This window comes from Danio rerio, chromosome 5 (genome assembly GCF_049306965.1).
Source record: "Danio rerio strain Tuebingen ecotype United States chromosome 5, GRCz12tu, whole genome shotgun sequence".
In the NCBI taxonomy this organism is placed as follows: domain Eukaryota; kingdom Metazoa; phylum Chordata; class Actinopteri; order Cypriniformes; family Danionidae; genus Danio; species Danio rerio.
The window spans coordinates 65480001-65496560 of NC_133180.1; the positions used below are offsets into that span (position 1 = coordinate 65480001).

The following is a 16560-nucleotide window of genomic DNA, read 5'->3' on the forward strand; positions in this document are numbered from 1 at the left end:
AGAACAAACAAAAAGAGGAGGAGAAGAGACTCAAGGAAAATATCAGTAGACAGATAACAGTGGCAAAGTTTATAAGTCTGAAAATTAAGGAGGAGAATGAAAAGATGAGGGTGGAAGAGGAGGAGAGACAAAAGAAAACAGTAAACAGAAGGGTATCCAGCACAAATACTTTGGTAGTGAAAACAGAGAAGAAAGAGAAGATGGAGGAAAAGAAAGTAATGGAAGATAAAAAGGAGGAGGAGGATAACATAGAGAAGGTAAAGAAGAGGAGGAGGAGGAGACGGAGAAATCACAACATGAAAGAAGAGGAGAAGGAGGAGGAGGAGGAGGAGAAAAAAAGAGAAGGTAAAAAAGAAGAGAAGGAGGAGACCAAGGGGAAATTCCACAAAGGAGGAGGAGGAAAAGACAGACAAAAAGAAAGAGAATACAGAGAAGTGGTGGAGGAGTCCAGATCCCCACAGAAGTGCCAGAAGTCATCAATGGCCCCACACCAGACCTGCTCCAATGCGGAGGCAGCTTTAGGAGCAGGAAAGACTGTAACCTTTTATTCTGGTGGTGGAGAATGAGATGTAAAATAATGTAAATAAATGTCTGTTGTACAAAAAATGTTTTGTTTTTCTGTGTGTTGAGTTTATTTGGTCAATTGTCTGTTTCAGAAGTGTTGAATACGTGTCTGGTGTTGTGTTGCTAGTTATTCCCTTGTTTCTAAAAACAAACCACAAAAGAAAAAAAAAATCATTTTTGGGGAATAATTTTTTATTACAAAAAACTTTTGTATTTTAATGCTTTCTCCACATTTTATCCTGTAAAAGACGATATGGTAATGTGTTTAATATTCACCTACTTTACAAAGCCTGAAAAGTTAAGACTATTAAAGCATTTTACTAGAATCACAGGCCAGTCTGTTTTTACGACTATTATTAAATTGTAACAGGTATGGTTAGTATGATTGTTTCAATGTGAATGGATATATTTTTTAAAGGTATTAGATTTGTAGAATTAGTAATTTGAGTATAATTGATCAGTTAAGTTTGGTTGACAGTTGAAACTGTGGCTAAATTCCATGATGCTACGTTGAAGTTTCTGTTTAGAACCAACAAACTGATGATGCTGATGTTATAAAATGTTATTTGTAATGTCGCATATTTGTCTTAATGTAAATAATATGAAGGAGAGCAAAGTGTAAGTGCACAAGACTCTGGGTCAGTTGTAACAACAAAACTCAATGTCCAAAAATCCAGATTTGCCAGGTTACCCACAAAACTTCTGTTCTTAAGTTCTCACAGCTAAAAGCTCCAAACATCACAGTGGTGATTTGACGTTGGTTTAATTGTGTGAATTTGTTCAGAGTGGTAAATTGTTGGTCATTTTAAGCGATGATCAGAAAATAACATCTGAGCCAAACGCTTAAATCAAAGAGTTTATGCCAAACTTATTACCCTTGGCAACAAAATGATTATGCTACTGTAATTATTACTGTACATGAGCAGCTAGTTTACATGGCACTCTAAACTGGCAGTTAAAGTGTGTACATTTTGGGCTACCAAATCTAATTCCCAAAACAGTCTTTATAAACCACCTGCCACTGATCTAATAAATGTTCTGCCTTTAAGCCAATGTTGCAAGTCAATGTGATCAAACAATTACAAATTAATATTATATATGATTATAAATTACTATTATAATATTTTATAACAATAAAAGTGGTTAATACTGTCGCAACACAACAAGAAGCTCGCTGGTTCGAGTCTCAGCTGGGCCAGTTGGCTTTTCTGTGTGTGCATGTTCTCCCTGTGTTCTAGTAGGTTTACCCCATTCCAAAGACATGCTCTACAGGTGAATTGGATGAACTAAATTTGGCTGTAGTGCATGAGTGTGTGTGTGTGTGAATGCGAGAGTGTATGGATGTTTCCCAGTACTGGGTTGCGGCTGGAAGGGCATCTGCTGCATAAAACATATGCTCGAATAGTTGGCGGTTCATGCCATTGTGGCAATCCCTGATAAATAGGTGACTAAGAAGAAGGAAAAATAATGTATGAATAAAATATAGTGTTATAATATTATTAACGGGTCAGGTTACCCCAAATTTTACTCACAAACACATTCCACTGACTTTGATTCATCTACTGAACACAAATAAGCATATTTTAATCATTCTGGGAGAAATACCCTGCTTACTGTTTGAGAATAAACCTCATGCCTTGTGATATGCAAAAATGAATTGCATTGGTCCTCACACATCAAGGAAGCATTTTTGAGCTCCTGGCACTAAAATTGAATGCTGTAAACGATGTAATGTTTATTAATTATTAATGAATAGTAAATGTGTTTATGTGAATAACATTTTTAATTAAACCTGTCATAATATGATTAATCTTATAAAGTCTTCACGTTTTTAATAAAGACTTAATTTGCTCGATTCATATGGATTTATTTTTCAGGTCACACTTTATTTTAAGGTATATCCTCGCCATAACTAAGACTTTCAGCCCAATAAACTCCAATTTTACTGTTTTTAAATTAGTGGTGTAACGGATCACAAATCTCACAGTTCAGATCACACTACGGTTTTTAAGTCATGGATCGGACCATTTTTCAGATCAGCAAAAAAGAGAGGAGACAAAATGTCATTTGCTTTCCATTTATACAAAAATATCACTGCAAAAAGCATTGGTTTTAACAAACAAAACTTAGGAGCTGTAATTTTAATAATAAAAAAAAAAATCAAGAAAGAACCTGCTAAAAAAAAAAGGAAATATTCAATGAAAAAAGGATCTTTGCTACTGATGCTAAATATAGAAATCTAACATCTTGTAAAACATATATTTATTTTCAATGAATGATTCAACAATTTACACACAACTTCACGTTTCGTTATAGGTGAATCATTTTTAAAACCTATTCAGTGACAATCTTGACGGTTGTTTGTCACCACCCATTGGTTACACAATGTAATTTCTACAACATTTACCAAGTTCCATTAAACAGTGGTAAACTTTACCATAAACATCAGTGGTTAAATCTGAACTATAAACTGTTCTTCCAGTACTTCTGTCATTTAATTGTTTGTAACTGAAAAAGTGGAAAAAGTGAATCTCTCTCAACCAAACGCATATTTGAATGCAGCAGTTTAAAAGGATTAATAAATATTCGCAAATCATTATCATTTATCATTCATGTTGCGCGGGTTTGAATTGATATCACAATCTTCTAATGTTTAATTGTGGAGCTTGACACTAAAAGCATTAATGCAGGGTAAACAAGCAGTGCCAGATAATAATCTAAGAAAGCATTTAGGTCAGATCACAACTTTTTCCATCATTATTATATTTTACAGGGGAACCAAAATGCTTTCATACTCGTGAATTGAATGGCAATCTCTCAGCAATTGTTATAAATGTTGGATTAACCTACAAGTTCAAAAAAGTTATTAATCCACGGGTTACATGCGTTCTGAACTGTGGGTTGTGATCTGTAAGGATCACAGATCAACTCTGATCGGTTACACTTCAATTATTAATGGTTATTAAGTTAATAGTTAGGTTTAAGTACAGTAGGATTAGGGACGTATAAAAAGATCATGGAGAATAAGTATTTTAGAAGTACTAATAAATAGGGTGGGGCGACGCGGTGGTGCAGTAGGTAGTGCTGTAGCTTCACAGCAAGAAGGTTGCTGGTTCGAGCCTCGTCTGGCGTTTCTGTGTGGAGTTTGCATGTTCTCCCTGCATTCCAAAGCGTTTCCCCCGCAGTCCAAGGACATGAAGTGAATTAGGTAGGCTAAACTGTCCATATATATATATATATATATATATATATATATATATATATATATATATATATATATATATATATATATATATATATATATATATATATATATATAAAATATTATTTATTTATTATCCTTTAATATTTTTTATTTATATATTTATTTAGTTTTATTCATTTTTAAAAAATAATTAGTTCATTCTTTATTTATTATTTATATTAAGTAATTATTTATATTTATAATTTATTCTTTTTTTTATTTATTTATATTATTCATTTCATTATTTATATATATATATATATATATATATATATATATATATATATATATTCTCTATTCATGTTTTTTTCATTTATTCTTAATTTATTTTATTTAATATTTTTTATTATTATTTTTTTTTTATACTCTGTGTAACTAACTAATGAAGATTGTGTAACTCATGAACTATGCTTACTAATGCTCTTTTATGACTTCTTCAAATAGGACTTAACAGTGATCTCACCTTGTATGTTTTAAATATAATGAAAAGAAAAGCCTGATCCGTGCAGTATATTATTTAATGAAAACATCACAGAATCAGGGAAGTGTGAAATTAACAAAGGTCAGTGTCATAAAAAGTGTCAAGCCTGATTAGACGTTTGCATTTTTCAAGATTACTGAATAATTTTCGAGCAAATGAAACTCCATTTAACTAGACACCCAAAAAGCAATTGTGTGTATTACAACATGCACGGAGCAGCAGTGTTATCCACCAATCATATATTGTATTATTATGTGGGTGTTTGACTGTTTCCATAGCGCCTTTGCTGCCTGGTACTGTATTTTGTTTGTTGGTGTATCAGACTCTGTAATATAACATGATTGCACTGCAGTTTGTGGCCAAGTCTGGAGCAGAGATCAAATGAAATAAAACCAAAAAAAAAAAAAAAAACACGGTTTGGATTTATGGCTGGTCGACTAGCGTATCAGTAACCTGAGGGTTTTAACCCCAGATTAAGGTGACTTTTATCTCTGTTTCACTGTGGTTAGCAGCCTCAGATAATGAAGCCTTTATTTCATCCACAAAGTTAAAGTTAAGGTCAGCATGCATCAGCACTGAGTACAGTCTGTGCTTTTTAAATTCTTAAATTCAGCTAAAGGCTGGAACCACTCTAAAAGAAATCTTATCAGATTTTTGAAATAAGAGAGAACACAAACATGGTGAGTTCATTGTGATATGACCAGAACAGTACACCACACAACAGATTTAATTCACAAACAACCAGTTCTGGCTGTAAATTATGGGAGAATTGGGCCTGATTGCTTTGTAATTGGCTATTAGTATAAGAGGTTATTGTATTGGTGACGCTTTCAATGTCTTCATTTAATGATGTATTCGCGGCTGGGAAATAACACATGATGCGAGCTGCTAGATGTGCGGGCGCGTGCCCTACTTGATGATAGATGCGCGCACGTCTGCTTTAGTGAACAGAACCTGTTTATGCTGTGACTGAGTAACAGGTAATAAAGTTGTAAATTATATACAGTTTGTGGCAGAGAGTGATCGTTTGAGAGCCGTGCACAAAGTATGAACAGCACTTCGCAGTGAAAATAAAACCAAAAGCGAGCGCATCATTTAAATAATCATATCACATTTTAGAGCTCAGATTGCAACACGTTTTTTCTTTCATAGCGAACACAGAGTTGTGCATGAAAATAAATGTTTACACAGTGTCAGTATAACTACTCTAGCCTATATAATGTTGATTTTACCAGTGAATTAAATGGTCTAATAATGTTCTCAATTATAGATTGCAAGCATAGGCCTATATCTCAAACATAACTCAAGATCTGAATTATTATATGTAGAATATAATTATTTATAGAAACCAGTAGACCTACACATAATATTAATATTGTTGTTTTACCATATGTTTGAGAAAAAACAATCTTATATTAAGCTTTATTTTACATCTACAGAATCGTAAGAGAATTGTGATCTTTATTTTAAGCAAAAAAATTGCTATCCTCATTTTAGCCAGAATCGTGCAGCTCTAAAACGGATGCATTTGGGCAATCCAGAGTCATAGTTGAAATAGCATTGTAATATTCACTTACAGGATACAAAACTCAGCAACAACTGCGTGCTGTATATTTAGTCCATGAATCAGTCCGTGAGAGGTTTCAGCTGTGTCTAATCAGTGGAGACTTGGAGCAGGTGTGTGTGTTGCATGACTGAATATGTAGGACTTGGAGGCATGATTGTAGTTCATGTAAATGTGGATGTTGTCCAGTGATCTATGGCGGTTAGATTGCTGGTGATTGTGACAGTTATGCTGCAGGCCTGTAGCCAGCCTGGTTAAAAGGATGGCCCTTTATTTATTTTTTCTTAAAATTGACCTTTTTGCAGTTATAAGCCCCATTTTCTATTTAATTATGCAGCTTAAATACTGATTAAGCACTATTCTTTTGCTGGATTAGCTTGTCGGATGGTCATCAACCACACTTTTTGATTAACCAAAAATTCTAAAGATTTAGCAGAAACAAATATGAGAATAATACTTTTTAAATTACAAATTTATTACATCATATATCATTAGAAAAAAGGATGATGTTTAAGTTTTTTTTTTTATTACAAACTAGCCTATTGTTATTTTAATAGGCTAGCACAAACTGGACAACACATTCAACTTTCCTCAGTCAAGCCGAAGCAACAGCCAGAAGAGGATTCCGCTTGGCCATGTCTCAAACTTGATTCGTGGAGGGTCGCAGCTCTGCACAATTTTGCTCCAACCCAATCAATTAAAGCTGATCTAAATAATCGAGGTGTTCAGAAAAGTCTTAACACTTAGATTATTTGGATCAGCTTTGTTTGATTAAAGTTTGAGCAGAGCTGTGACTCTCCAGTAAATTGAGTTTGAGACCTATGTCTTAAAGCCTTTGATGGTTATTTACACAATTTATAATGGCAGTCAAAATAGGACCAATGAGCTTGTTTATGGAACAAATTCTAGATCTTTGTCAGTGAGGGATACGTCTTTCGAAGGCTTAACAGGGCTTTCCTAATTTTCACACACAAGTCCAAAATGTTTCAGTCTAACTTCATGATATTACTCATCAAAGCACTTTTAAAATTACCTTTTAACAGTCAATCCTTAATCTGTTTTGTGTTGTATCCAAAGCTAACTTTGTAAAAATAAATAAATAAATAAATAAATTGTAATTTTATACAGTAGCAAATCAGCTTATTCAACAACAAAAAATTGCCAAGGAAGTGGCATGGTGTTATAAAAACCAACCCCCACCAAAAAAATAAAATAAAATAAAAATAATAATAAAATATATATATATATATATATATATATATATATATATATATATATATATATATATATATATATATATATATATATATATTGTATGGCGTGCCTTGCATATTATTCACTGTGAATGGCATATGCGATTTAAAATAAGTGTATCCCAAAGCATGCACCCGACAAAAATCTTGTTGCCCATCCAAGTTTTAGGAGCAACAAATAATAACTTGACTCCTAGTGTATCCTTTTGCATCAGAAGTGGCTTATATGAAAGGCAAAGGCCCCTAGATTATGCTTATTTTACCAAAATAAAATGATCATGCCTTGATTTGTAATTATTTAATTAGGTAAGGTCTGACTTTGCTTGGACAAAAAGTAACAAGTAACAAGTATTGTCACTTAAAGGTGCAGTAGGTGATTTTCTTTAGAAACATTTTTTTTTTTTTTTTTGTGCTGGTTGAAAGTCTCTTCACAGTCCAATAGTAATAATTACAATAAATGATCTAAATGTGTTTGTGTATTTTTATATTCTGGGTAAGGCATAAAACTAAAAACTGTTCATCCAATTAAATAGAGTCGGACCGACATCTCCATTAATTCCGATAAGCAGCTCAGACTGTCTGTCAGCAAATGTAGATTCAGACTTCTGCGCATCCATTCACGCAGATCCGCCATTCGCATGTGCCCGTCTGCATAAGCGGCCGCGCGGTCACGAGACGGACCAGGAGAAATCAATTACTGAATTGAAACTTCTAAAAACCTGAATCAATATCTGAGTTACTTTAGCACGCTGGAGGAAGGACGACACCATGGCTGAAGTATTACTGTTTGAAGTATGATTGTGTTTGTTTATGAATGACTTGTATGTACAGACGTGTTGTTCAGCCACAGAAATCTCCCGCTGAAAGATTGATGTGATTATTTTCAGTTTCATAAGGCCCTTTTACAGCATCGATAATGATTTATAGATAGATTTGTTTAGTTCTAACAACAAAACATCAGTAAATAGCGCTATTCCACTTAACCTGCTTTATTGAGCTGAAGATGCTTTTATATTCACATTGGGTCATATTTGAACAATGACAGCCTTCCTATACTGTTTACCACGCTACTCTGAAAATTCGCTCTAAAATAGCATGTAAGTGTGGCTAAGTAATAAATGTAATTCCTGCACGGCGCTGGCACTAATTAAATGGCGAATGACATGAACTAGTGGGTTGTCTGTCTGCTGTTGTGACGCGGTGCGAGCGCTCGCAATTTCAGGGGGTGTGGCTTTGGATCACAGTCCCTCCCTGCTGTCCAAAGATAATATGCTAAGCGGTTAGCATTTTGGCAGATCACCTACTGCACCTTTAACAGAAGAAAAGTACAGTATAGAATATTAAGTTAGGGTGCAGTGGGAAAAGAATTAATATTATGTATTACTATATTGTGAATTCCTGCAATGACTCCAATAATTAATTAATAAAGTCATCTGGAACATCAAAGGAAGCGTTCTCGCAGGACTACCAGAGTTCATCATGATTCTTTGGATTCATCTTCTTTGCCTCCCATCTCACCACAGACAACATTCATGTCTATTGACTGGACTGGCCAATCCTAGAGCACCTTGACCTTCTTTGCTTTCAGGAACTTTCATGTGGAGGCTGAAATATGAGAAGCGCTATCCTGCTGAAGAATTTGGCCTCTCCTGTGGTTTGTAATGTAGTTGGCAGCACAATTGTCTTGATACCTCAGGCTCTTGATGTTGCCATCCACTCTGGAGATCTCGTATCCTCCCTTACTGAATGTAAAATTATGATTTTTCCTTGACCAAACTCATCTCAATTCTGTGAGAGTCTTGCGTCCTTGCGGGTTCCAATAGGTCTTCTGCAGTATTTGTGATGATTGGGATGCAGTTCAACCGATGATTTATCACAAAAATCAACAGTTTCCGAATGAATAACTAGAAGTCAAGTTATTATTTGTTGCTTTTACAACTGGCTTTGACAAGACTTTTGTCAGTGTATTGTGTTCAGTATGTTCTATTTCTGGTAGATTTTTTTTACTCCATGCTGCGCTTGAGTACTTAAGTTTTTGAGTTTGACCAGCGATATCATCTGGTCTCATTGCTTTATTTAACACTAATTTCTATTTTGGAGTGGTGACACCCTGATGGACAGCTAGTATCACAGTTTGACACTCTTACTGAGTTTACTGCCAAAAAGACTGATTATATCCCATAGAACAATCATTAAAATGTTATTATCAAAAGTGCAATGCGTTTTCACAACATGATTGTGCTGAAATGAATGGTCTGATTTCTCAAGTGGATAACAGTGACCGTTCATCATGCCGCAAATGACTGTGGAAAAGATCAGTAGATTGCACTTAGTTTGTGCTCGGAAGACTATCCACTGCCGGTTCTTTCTTCTGCATGCCACAAGCTTTCCACACAATCATTGTGAGTGGGTTAATGAAGCGGAAAATTTTTCATCCAGCTCTTAATCTGTAGGGCAGCAACTCAACATCTTCATCCCATGCCCCACATGTACACTTAAGAACTGACCCCAGGCAAGAGACCATTACTAAGCGCGTATACTAAGCGCGTAACAGATAAATTTCAAAATGCATCTTTTTCTCTGTGTTTTTGCCTTCCATCTGTACTGGGATGGGATTTTTGTGTAGCATAATCTGAGCTTTGTTTTTAAAAGGTGCCATAGAAAGAAAATGTATACCTATAGTCATAGCTAAAGGATACAAGTTTAGTACATAAAATTGACATGTGAGTTTTCATTCTTGTTCTCTTTTAAATCCTATAAAAATGTAAAATAATTGTGAAAGCCCAGTGTAACAGGCTAATTGAAACAAAACACAGATAATTACGCTACCCATGGGGTCATTAATATGCATGTCCCAGAAAACCACAATGTTAGTTATACATTTCTAATAAGATTACAAAAAACGTATTTTCCCCTTTTGTTTGCTAATGTAACACCTTATTAGATTTCCTATTTACAGTCTTATGCAAAAGTTTGGGCACCCCTGATAATTATCATAATTGCAAGCCATAGCCTGCTGGCCTTTTCAAATCAACAATTTGATTTGGATATATTTTATATTCTAGGAAAAAAAGCAACATTTCAGTTCTGATATAACATTTATTTCCTAACAAAAACAGGCAGGTGCAAAAATGTGGGCACCCCAACAGAATAATGACATCAATGTTTTGTACAGCCACCTTTTGTTAAAATAACTGCCTGTTGCTTTTTAAAGTCAAGGGTAAGTCCCTGAAATCTTGCTATTGGCATTTTGGGCCATTCTTCCTTGCATAATTTTTCCAGTCCAGTCAGGTCTGATGGGTGCCAACGGCCCTTGTTAAATCAACTCATAGATTTGATTGTTCAAGTCTGGGGACTGGGAGGGTCATTTTAGAACATTTGTATTGTGTCTGAGCATGAATTACTTACTAGATCTGTAATTGTGCTTTGGGTCACTGCCCTGCTGAAACATCCAACCCTGCCATAACTTCAGCCTCTTGACTGATTTTTGAATATTTGTTCCTCAGAATCTGCTAATACTGGGTAGAATCCATGCAACTTTAACTCTGACAAGGTTTCCTCTACTTGTGTTTGCCACACATCCCCACAGAATGATGGAGCCTCTAATATGTTTTGCAGTAGGGAGCATATTCTTCTTCTGGGACGCGTGTTTTTTTTTTCGCCATGCAAGGCGCCTATGGTTGTGGCATCTTTCCACAGTATATTTTTCCAAAATGATTCTGGACTGTCCATATGAGCCTTTGCATACCTCAAACGACTCCTTGCTGAGAGAATGCAGAAAAGGCTTCTTCTGCATCACCTTCCATTGAGCTGTTCCTTGTGAAGAGTGCACTGAACTGTGGAACGATGTGCAATGGCATTATCTGCAGCAAGCTTTTTGGAGGTGGGTTTTGGTTTGTCTGACCATTCTTCACCTTTGCCTCTCAGATATTTGTCTTGGTCTGCCACATCTTTCCTTCACAAGAACTGTTCCTGTGGCCTCCATTTTCTTACTATATTTCTGACTGGAGATGGAGACTTTAAACCTTTGCGATTAGCTTTTTGTATTCTTCTAATTCATGTTAATAAACTATCTTAGTTTTTAGGTCATTAAGAGGTTCCCATGTTTCAACTTTCTGATTCACAGTAAGAAAAAGCACAACTAGCAAACAGCTATCTTTTTTTTTTTTTTGGATTGGTTGGACCAATTTTGATTGGTGTTAGGATTAAGGTTGACTGAGTCACTCAAACCAATTTTGTATTGTAATCAATCACCATTAAGTGTTGAAATACACATAAGAGAAGGTGCCCAAACTTTTGCTTAGCCTATTTTTCAGATTTAATTTAATTTCACACATCCCAATACTGCTACACTACGTATTTTTCTGAAAAGGATGACATTATCTAGCTTTCCCAAGAAATCGGAAGGCATACCGCTACGATCTTATAAAGAAAGCACATTATTATGCAGCCACAGAGGGGTGCCCAAATTTTTGCATAAGACTGTATGTGAAATTCTTATTTTGAAAATTTGTCTGGCATTATGGAACAGTAAAAAGTGGGCTGCCATACATGGCGATGAAGTAACATTATCTTGTCTTAGAATGAAAATGGCAAGATATACGCATTGAAAAAAATATTCATATAGGTATTTCATATAGGTAACTCATATAGGCATATTGTCTATGTAAATGTATTTTGTTAGGTTAATATGTAAAGACACATTGTTATGGAGCAGTAAACAGAAAAATGTAGAGGCTTAATGCATGTTTATGCATTGTTATATTTCATCTCTTACTGTGATTTTTATCAAACTTTTTTATGGAACGAAAGGACAACCATAAACAAAATTAATGTTGTTAATTAGCTAAGAATGTTAATTTGGCAACTGAACTTAAATAAATTTGCACATGTATTTTAAAGTACATCACACAGAGTGTGTGTGAGCGTTGTGTGGCACTGACATAAGCTGCTTGAGCATCAGAGTAGAGCTTGTTAATATTCACAGTCCTTCCAAATAGGGTCAAAACCATCCATATAATGTTTGAAACTATCTCTGGAATTGGAAATGGACCTATAAAACTGTCTCTGGGGAGTAATAGAAAAAATTGTAATGCAGATTGTTTTCAAAGGAAAACACAGATTTAAAATATATCCAGAATAATGTGTGTTTGCCCACAATTCATTCATTCATTCATTTTCCGTTGGCTTAGTCTCTGATTTATCAGAAGTCACCAGCTGATGCCCTTCCAGCTGCAACCCAGTACTAAGAAACACCCATACACTTTCATTCACACACGCTCAAACACTACAGCCAATTTAGTTTATTCAATTCACCTATACCACATGTCTTTGAGGGAAAACGGAGCACTCGGAGAAAACTCATGTGAACATGGGGAGAACATGCAAACTCAACACAGAAATACCAACTGGTCCAGTTGGGACTCGATCCAGTGACCTTGCTGTAAGGCGACAGCATTACCTAATGTGCTGCCTTGCCCACAATCATTCATTTCAAAATATATTTCATCAAATTATTCTATTTCTTTGAATAAATAAGTGTTATTGCCCATCGCTTAATGCATGTCCTTGACATGAAGCATGTGACAACCTCTATAGTGGATGCAGTGGAAACATCAAGCTTCACTGAATACTGACAGAAAAAAAGCCCAGTGAAAACTCTATAATGTGCCATGAAGAATGGGTGTCTAATGGATTCTGGCCAGTAACTCTTTTGATTGCAGTAACAGCCAAATATCCTTGGAGCTCAGTCCTGTGTCCTAGTGAATTCTCTTGGAAAATACTTGGTCAGTTCCTCATGCGCAGAACAGCATGAATAAAACCTTAAGTGGCTCCAAACTGGGTCCACTGTCATCCTCACAATAGGACATCTGCCTGCTTTGCTTCTTGCAGTTACAAACACCCCTTATCTCGGAAAGAACTACTTTTCAACACCGGAGTGTAGAGGAACTTCTAGTGGCTCATTCATTCCAGCTGAAATGTGGTCTTGACCTTTCTCACAGTTCTTTTCTGGTTTCTTCATCAACGTCGGGGAGAGATAGAGGCAAGTTTTCTCTCACTGCGTTGGCAGATAGTGCTTTTGCCGAGAGATGGCAAATTAACAGTGGACAGTTGGGTTGGGGCGTTTTCAAGAAAACAACTCGGACTGTTTCCCCCCTTTCCATCCGATGCGAGAGCAAACGGGGTTACAGCGGGACACAGTGCTGAGAGTTCTGCAACCTTAAGCACTCCTCAGGGCCTGTTTTGGTTTTTATGCTCCGACAAGATTCGTTTCCCCTCCTGCAAGTTCCATTTGGAAAGGGGGAAAATAGTATTAATAAAATATTAGTCATTAATCAAACATGCAGGCTTCTTCACAAGTCCCGGATGGTTATTGGGGAGAATCTAAGGCAGAGGTGGGTAGTAGTGCCTCTAGTTTTTTCCCTTCGAATGAACAAGCTTTCAAAATTTAAGCCGCGTAATTGACTTATGCTCCCCAAACGGAGCACTATAGTAATGGATGACCTAGGCGTGCTCTATGCATCCAGAAAACGCATTGCTTTGCGATGCAAAGTAGCATTTCCAGCCTTGCAAGTGTGATTTATATGTGCGTGTAAGCTAGAACGGCTGGAGTATTTTGAAAAAGTGGCAGATCAAATCCAATCAGGGCTCAGGAGAAGGAGCTCCAGGCCCTCGCTTCTTATCACGCACCTTAACCGCTAAAAGTGCTGTTCAGGATTTGAGTGGTTCATTAACAATTGGAGGGTGAGAAACGAGTTCCACGGGAGTTTTGCTCATTGGGTTGTTAGGAGCTTATTGATTTCAGAAGCGCTTTGCTCTGTCCCGCCATATGCATTGCCTTGAATCAGCATGAGCAATGAAGGCCCCTAATTCATCATTACAAATCAAATGCTCACTCACATTTGCATTTCCTGCCTATACTTAACAGCACACATTCTCACATTTGTCTTTAGCAATCTCCATGGAGACTGAGAGGAATATTGTCCTTAGAGGAGGAATTGCAGACTTGTAGGTCTTTTGAGAATTATTTACTATCTGGTAGATGTTATAATCACATACGAGTTGAACAGTTGTCATTATTTGTGATTTTTGTATTGGAGAGCTGTACATCCCATTTATACCCTTGCAAACACTAGTTTGAGAATAATATTAAAATTGAAAGCCATTTCCTGTATTAACATCTCAATGTAATGAAGTTGGGCCAGCAAATTTATGGCAGATCTCTGAAGATTTTCTCATCATAAACTAATAACGAAACTCCCGCCCTGGGGTATTACTGCAGATAGGCTGTAAAGTTTTCCTTTTCTAAATGCATTGATGAAACACTGGAAATTTATTTCCCGCATTTACATTTTAGCAGTTTACATCCAGCAGAGCCATTTTCTAGATCTCATTAATGTAATAAGATGTTCCAGTTGACATAATTGAGTGAAACTTTCCTCTTGTAGCCCAGTAACTTTGTGTGCTTTTTAAAATATTGCATTTGCATATGCGTTTGGCAGACACAAGCAACTTAGTGCATTTAAAGATGTAGATCTTTACAGTATGTGCTCTCTGGGTGTCAGACCCATGACCTTGATACTGTTAGTGCTGTAAAAGAAGATGAGCATTTGATGCTGCAGTTTATGCTGCAAAGAGTTCACACAGTACACATAAACATTCAATGTTAAAGGGCATCTATTTTACCCCTTTTTAAAGTCTTTTCAGTCTCCCAGAATGTCTAACGTTTCAGCTCAAAACACCCATCAGATTGTTTATTATACCTTTTAGAATATTATGATTTTTTTTCTCTGAACGCAATGTAGTTTTTTTTTCTGTGGCTTTAATGCTGGTTCTTCCCGCCCACCGTTCCCACATGCCTGTCAGAGTGTGCCTCAATCTCCGCCTTGGCTGCATCAGATAAACAGCACAGTGACAGACATTGTAGGAAGCAGATCTCACATAATGTTTGTGATAGATACTACAGTAAGAACTTTCACAATGATTATTTGATGTATTTGTTTTGGAGGTCATTCAAGCCTTTTGATGAATCACAAACAATGTCGTTACAAAGTTCACGCGCACACACATATACAGCACGCTTTTGACTTTGTACTGTTTTTGCATGCAAATGTGACAGGATACACCTTGATATCCACTGCTGTATGGATATTCATTATGTTAATGTACAAAATAAACCTGATTTAATGTCCTCAAACCGGGATTGAAGGGTCATCTTTTATAATTGTACTGGCACGCAGCTGTGGTGGTAAAGTATGTATAATCACTGTAATTTGTTACAAACATGCACTGTTTTAAGTTTTAACTTAACATTTGATGATGATCACAGCGAGCTGAACAGATCTTTTAATCCCAGTTGCTTTCTTCATGTCTTGTCATGTTGGTCTGATTATACGCGTTACTACAGAGACATGTTAATACGTGGCTGTCAATCAATTCGGTGGGACGGGAAACTGTGCTTCTACGTCACGTTGTGGTGCACCTCAAAATGGGAGGAATTTGGATTCTATTTTAATACCAGAAAATTTGAAAAAAAGAAATTTATTGTCTTTATCACTCCAATATGACTGTGGACACTCTATATACCTGCACACAGTTCTGTCCAAACAGCTTACAAAAGATGATTTTCATCATGGGTGCCCTTTAAAGCACTTGTGGGTTTAGTATGAGTTTTTTTATTTAATTTTTTTTATTATTTTTTTTTGTGACTTGTGGCATTCATTTATTGCCACAGCTGAAAAAAAGTTTCAGAGTTTGGTACTTTTTTACTATTTTATTTTAAAAACATTTTTTTTGTTATGCTAGTTCACCCCATTTACAGCATTTACATTTAGTTTGCTCTCCTTCAAGCCATACAAGAGGCAGGTTATCATCTACAGCAGAACATTACATATCATTACATATTTTTAGCTGAACCTTTTTTTTTTTTTTTTTATTCCTAAAATGAAAGTCAGTGGCTATCGGCATCAATATATACAGGCAATAAAAATACTCTTTGCTCTTGATGCCTATCTTGGATGCTGCATCCTATATATAAAAAGTTGTAAACAATCTGTGTCAGCTCACATTTTAGTTTACAGCTAAATGGACATTGTGCATCAGGAAGTTGATAATCCAGACTGTCAGGAGTGTTTGCAGAAGTTGTGGATAAAGGATAATAATGTTGCAAATAATGTTCGGTTTGTTGCACAGACCTATTGTCTAGCTTCATTGAGGCCTAATGTATTGTGAAGAGCCAGAGGCATTAATTCTGTTTTGCCTGTGTGTATGTTTGTTCTTGAATTGTTTGTTGACATTCATTATATAAATCGCCAATTCCAGCTGAAATTATGTTGTTTAATGTTTCACTTGGGGAAAATGTCACCTACATTTTGGCATGAGAGTAAGTAAATTTAAAATCCAATATACATTTTTTGAGTTTAATAAAATACAGAAGAGATTGTATACTACATGC

At 35.9% G+C, this 16560-nt stretch overlaps 2 protein-coding genes across 9 annotated transcripts in view; both read left to right on the forward strand.

Moving 5' to 3' along the window:
- Window positions 1-707, forward strand: part of LOC141385640 (uncharacterized) — a 2693-nt gene extending 1986 nt beyond the window's left edge. The window contains exon 3 of the mRNA XM_073951552.1: window positions 1-707. This exon is cut by the window's left edge and continues 367 nt beyond it. Within this exon, the coding sequence (XP_073807653.1) occupies window positions 1-566 (566 nt within the window). The 3' untranslated portion in view covers window positions 567-707.
- Window positions 1-16560, forward strand: part of tmem132e (transmembrane protein 132E) — a 1112950-nt gene that overhangs the window by 16073 nt on the left and 1080317 nt on the right. The window lies entirely within an intron of this gene.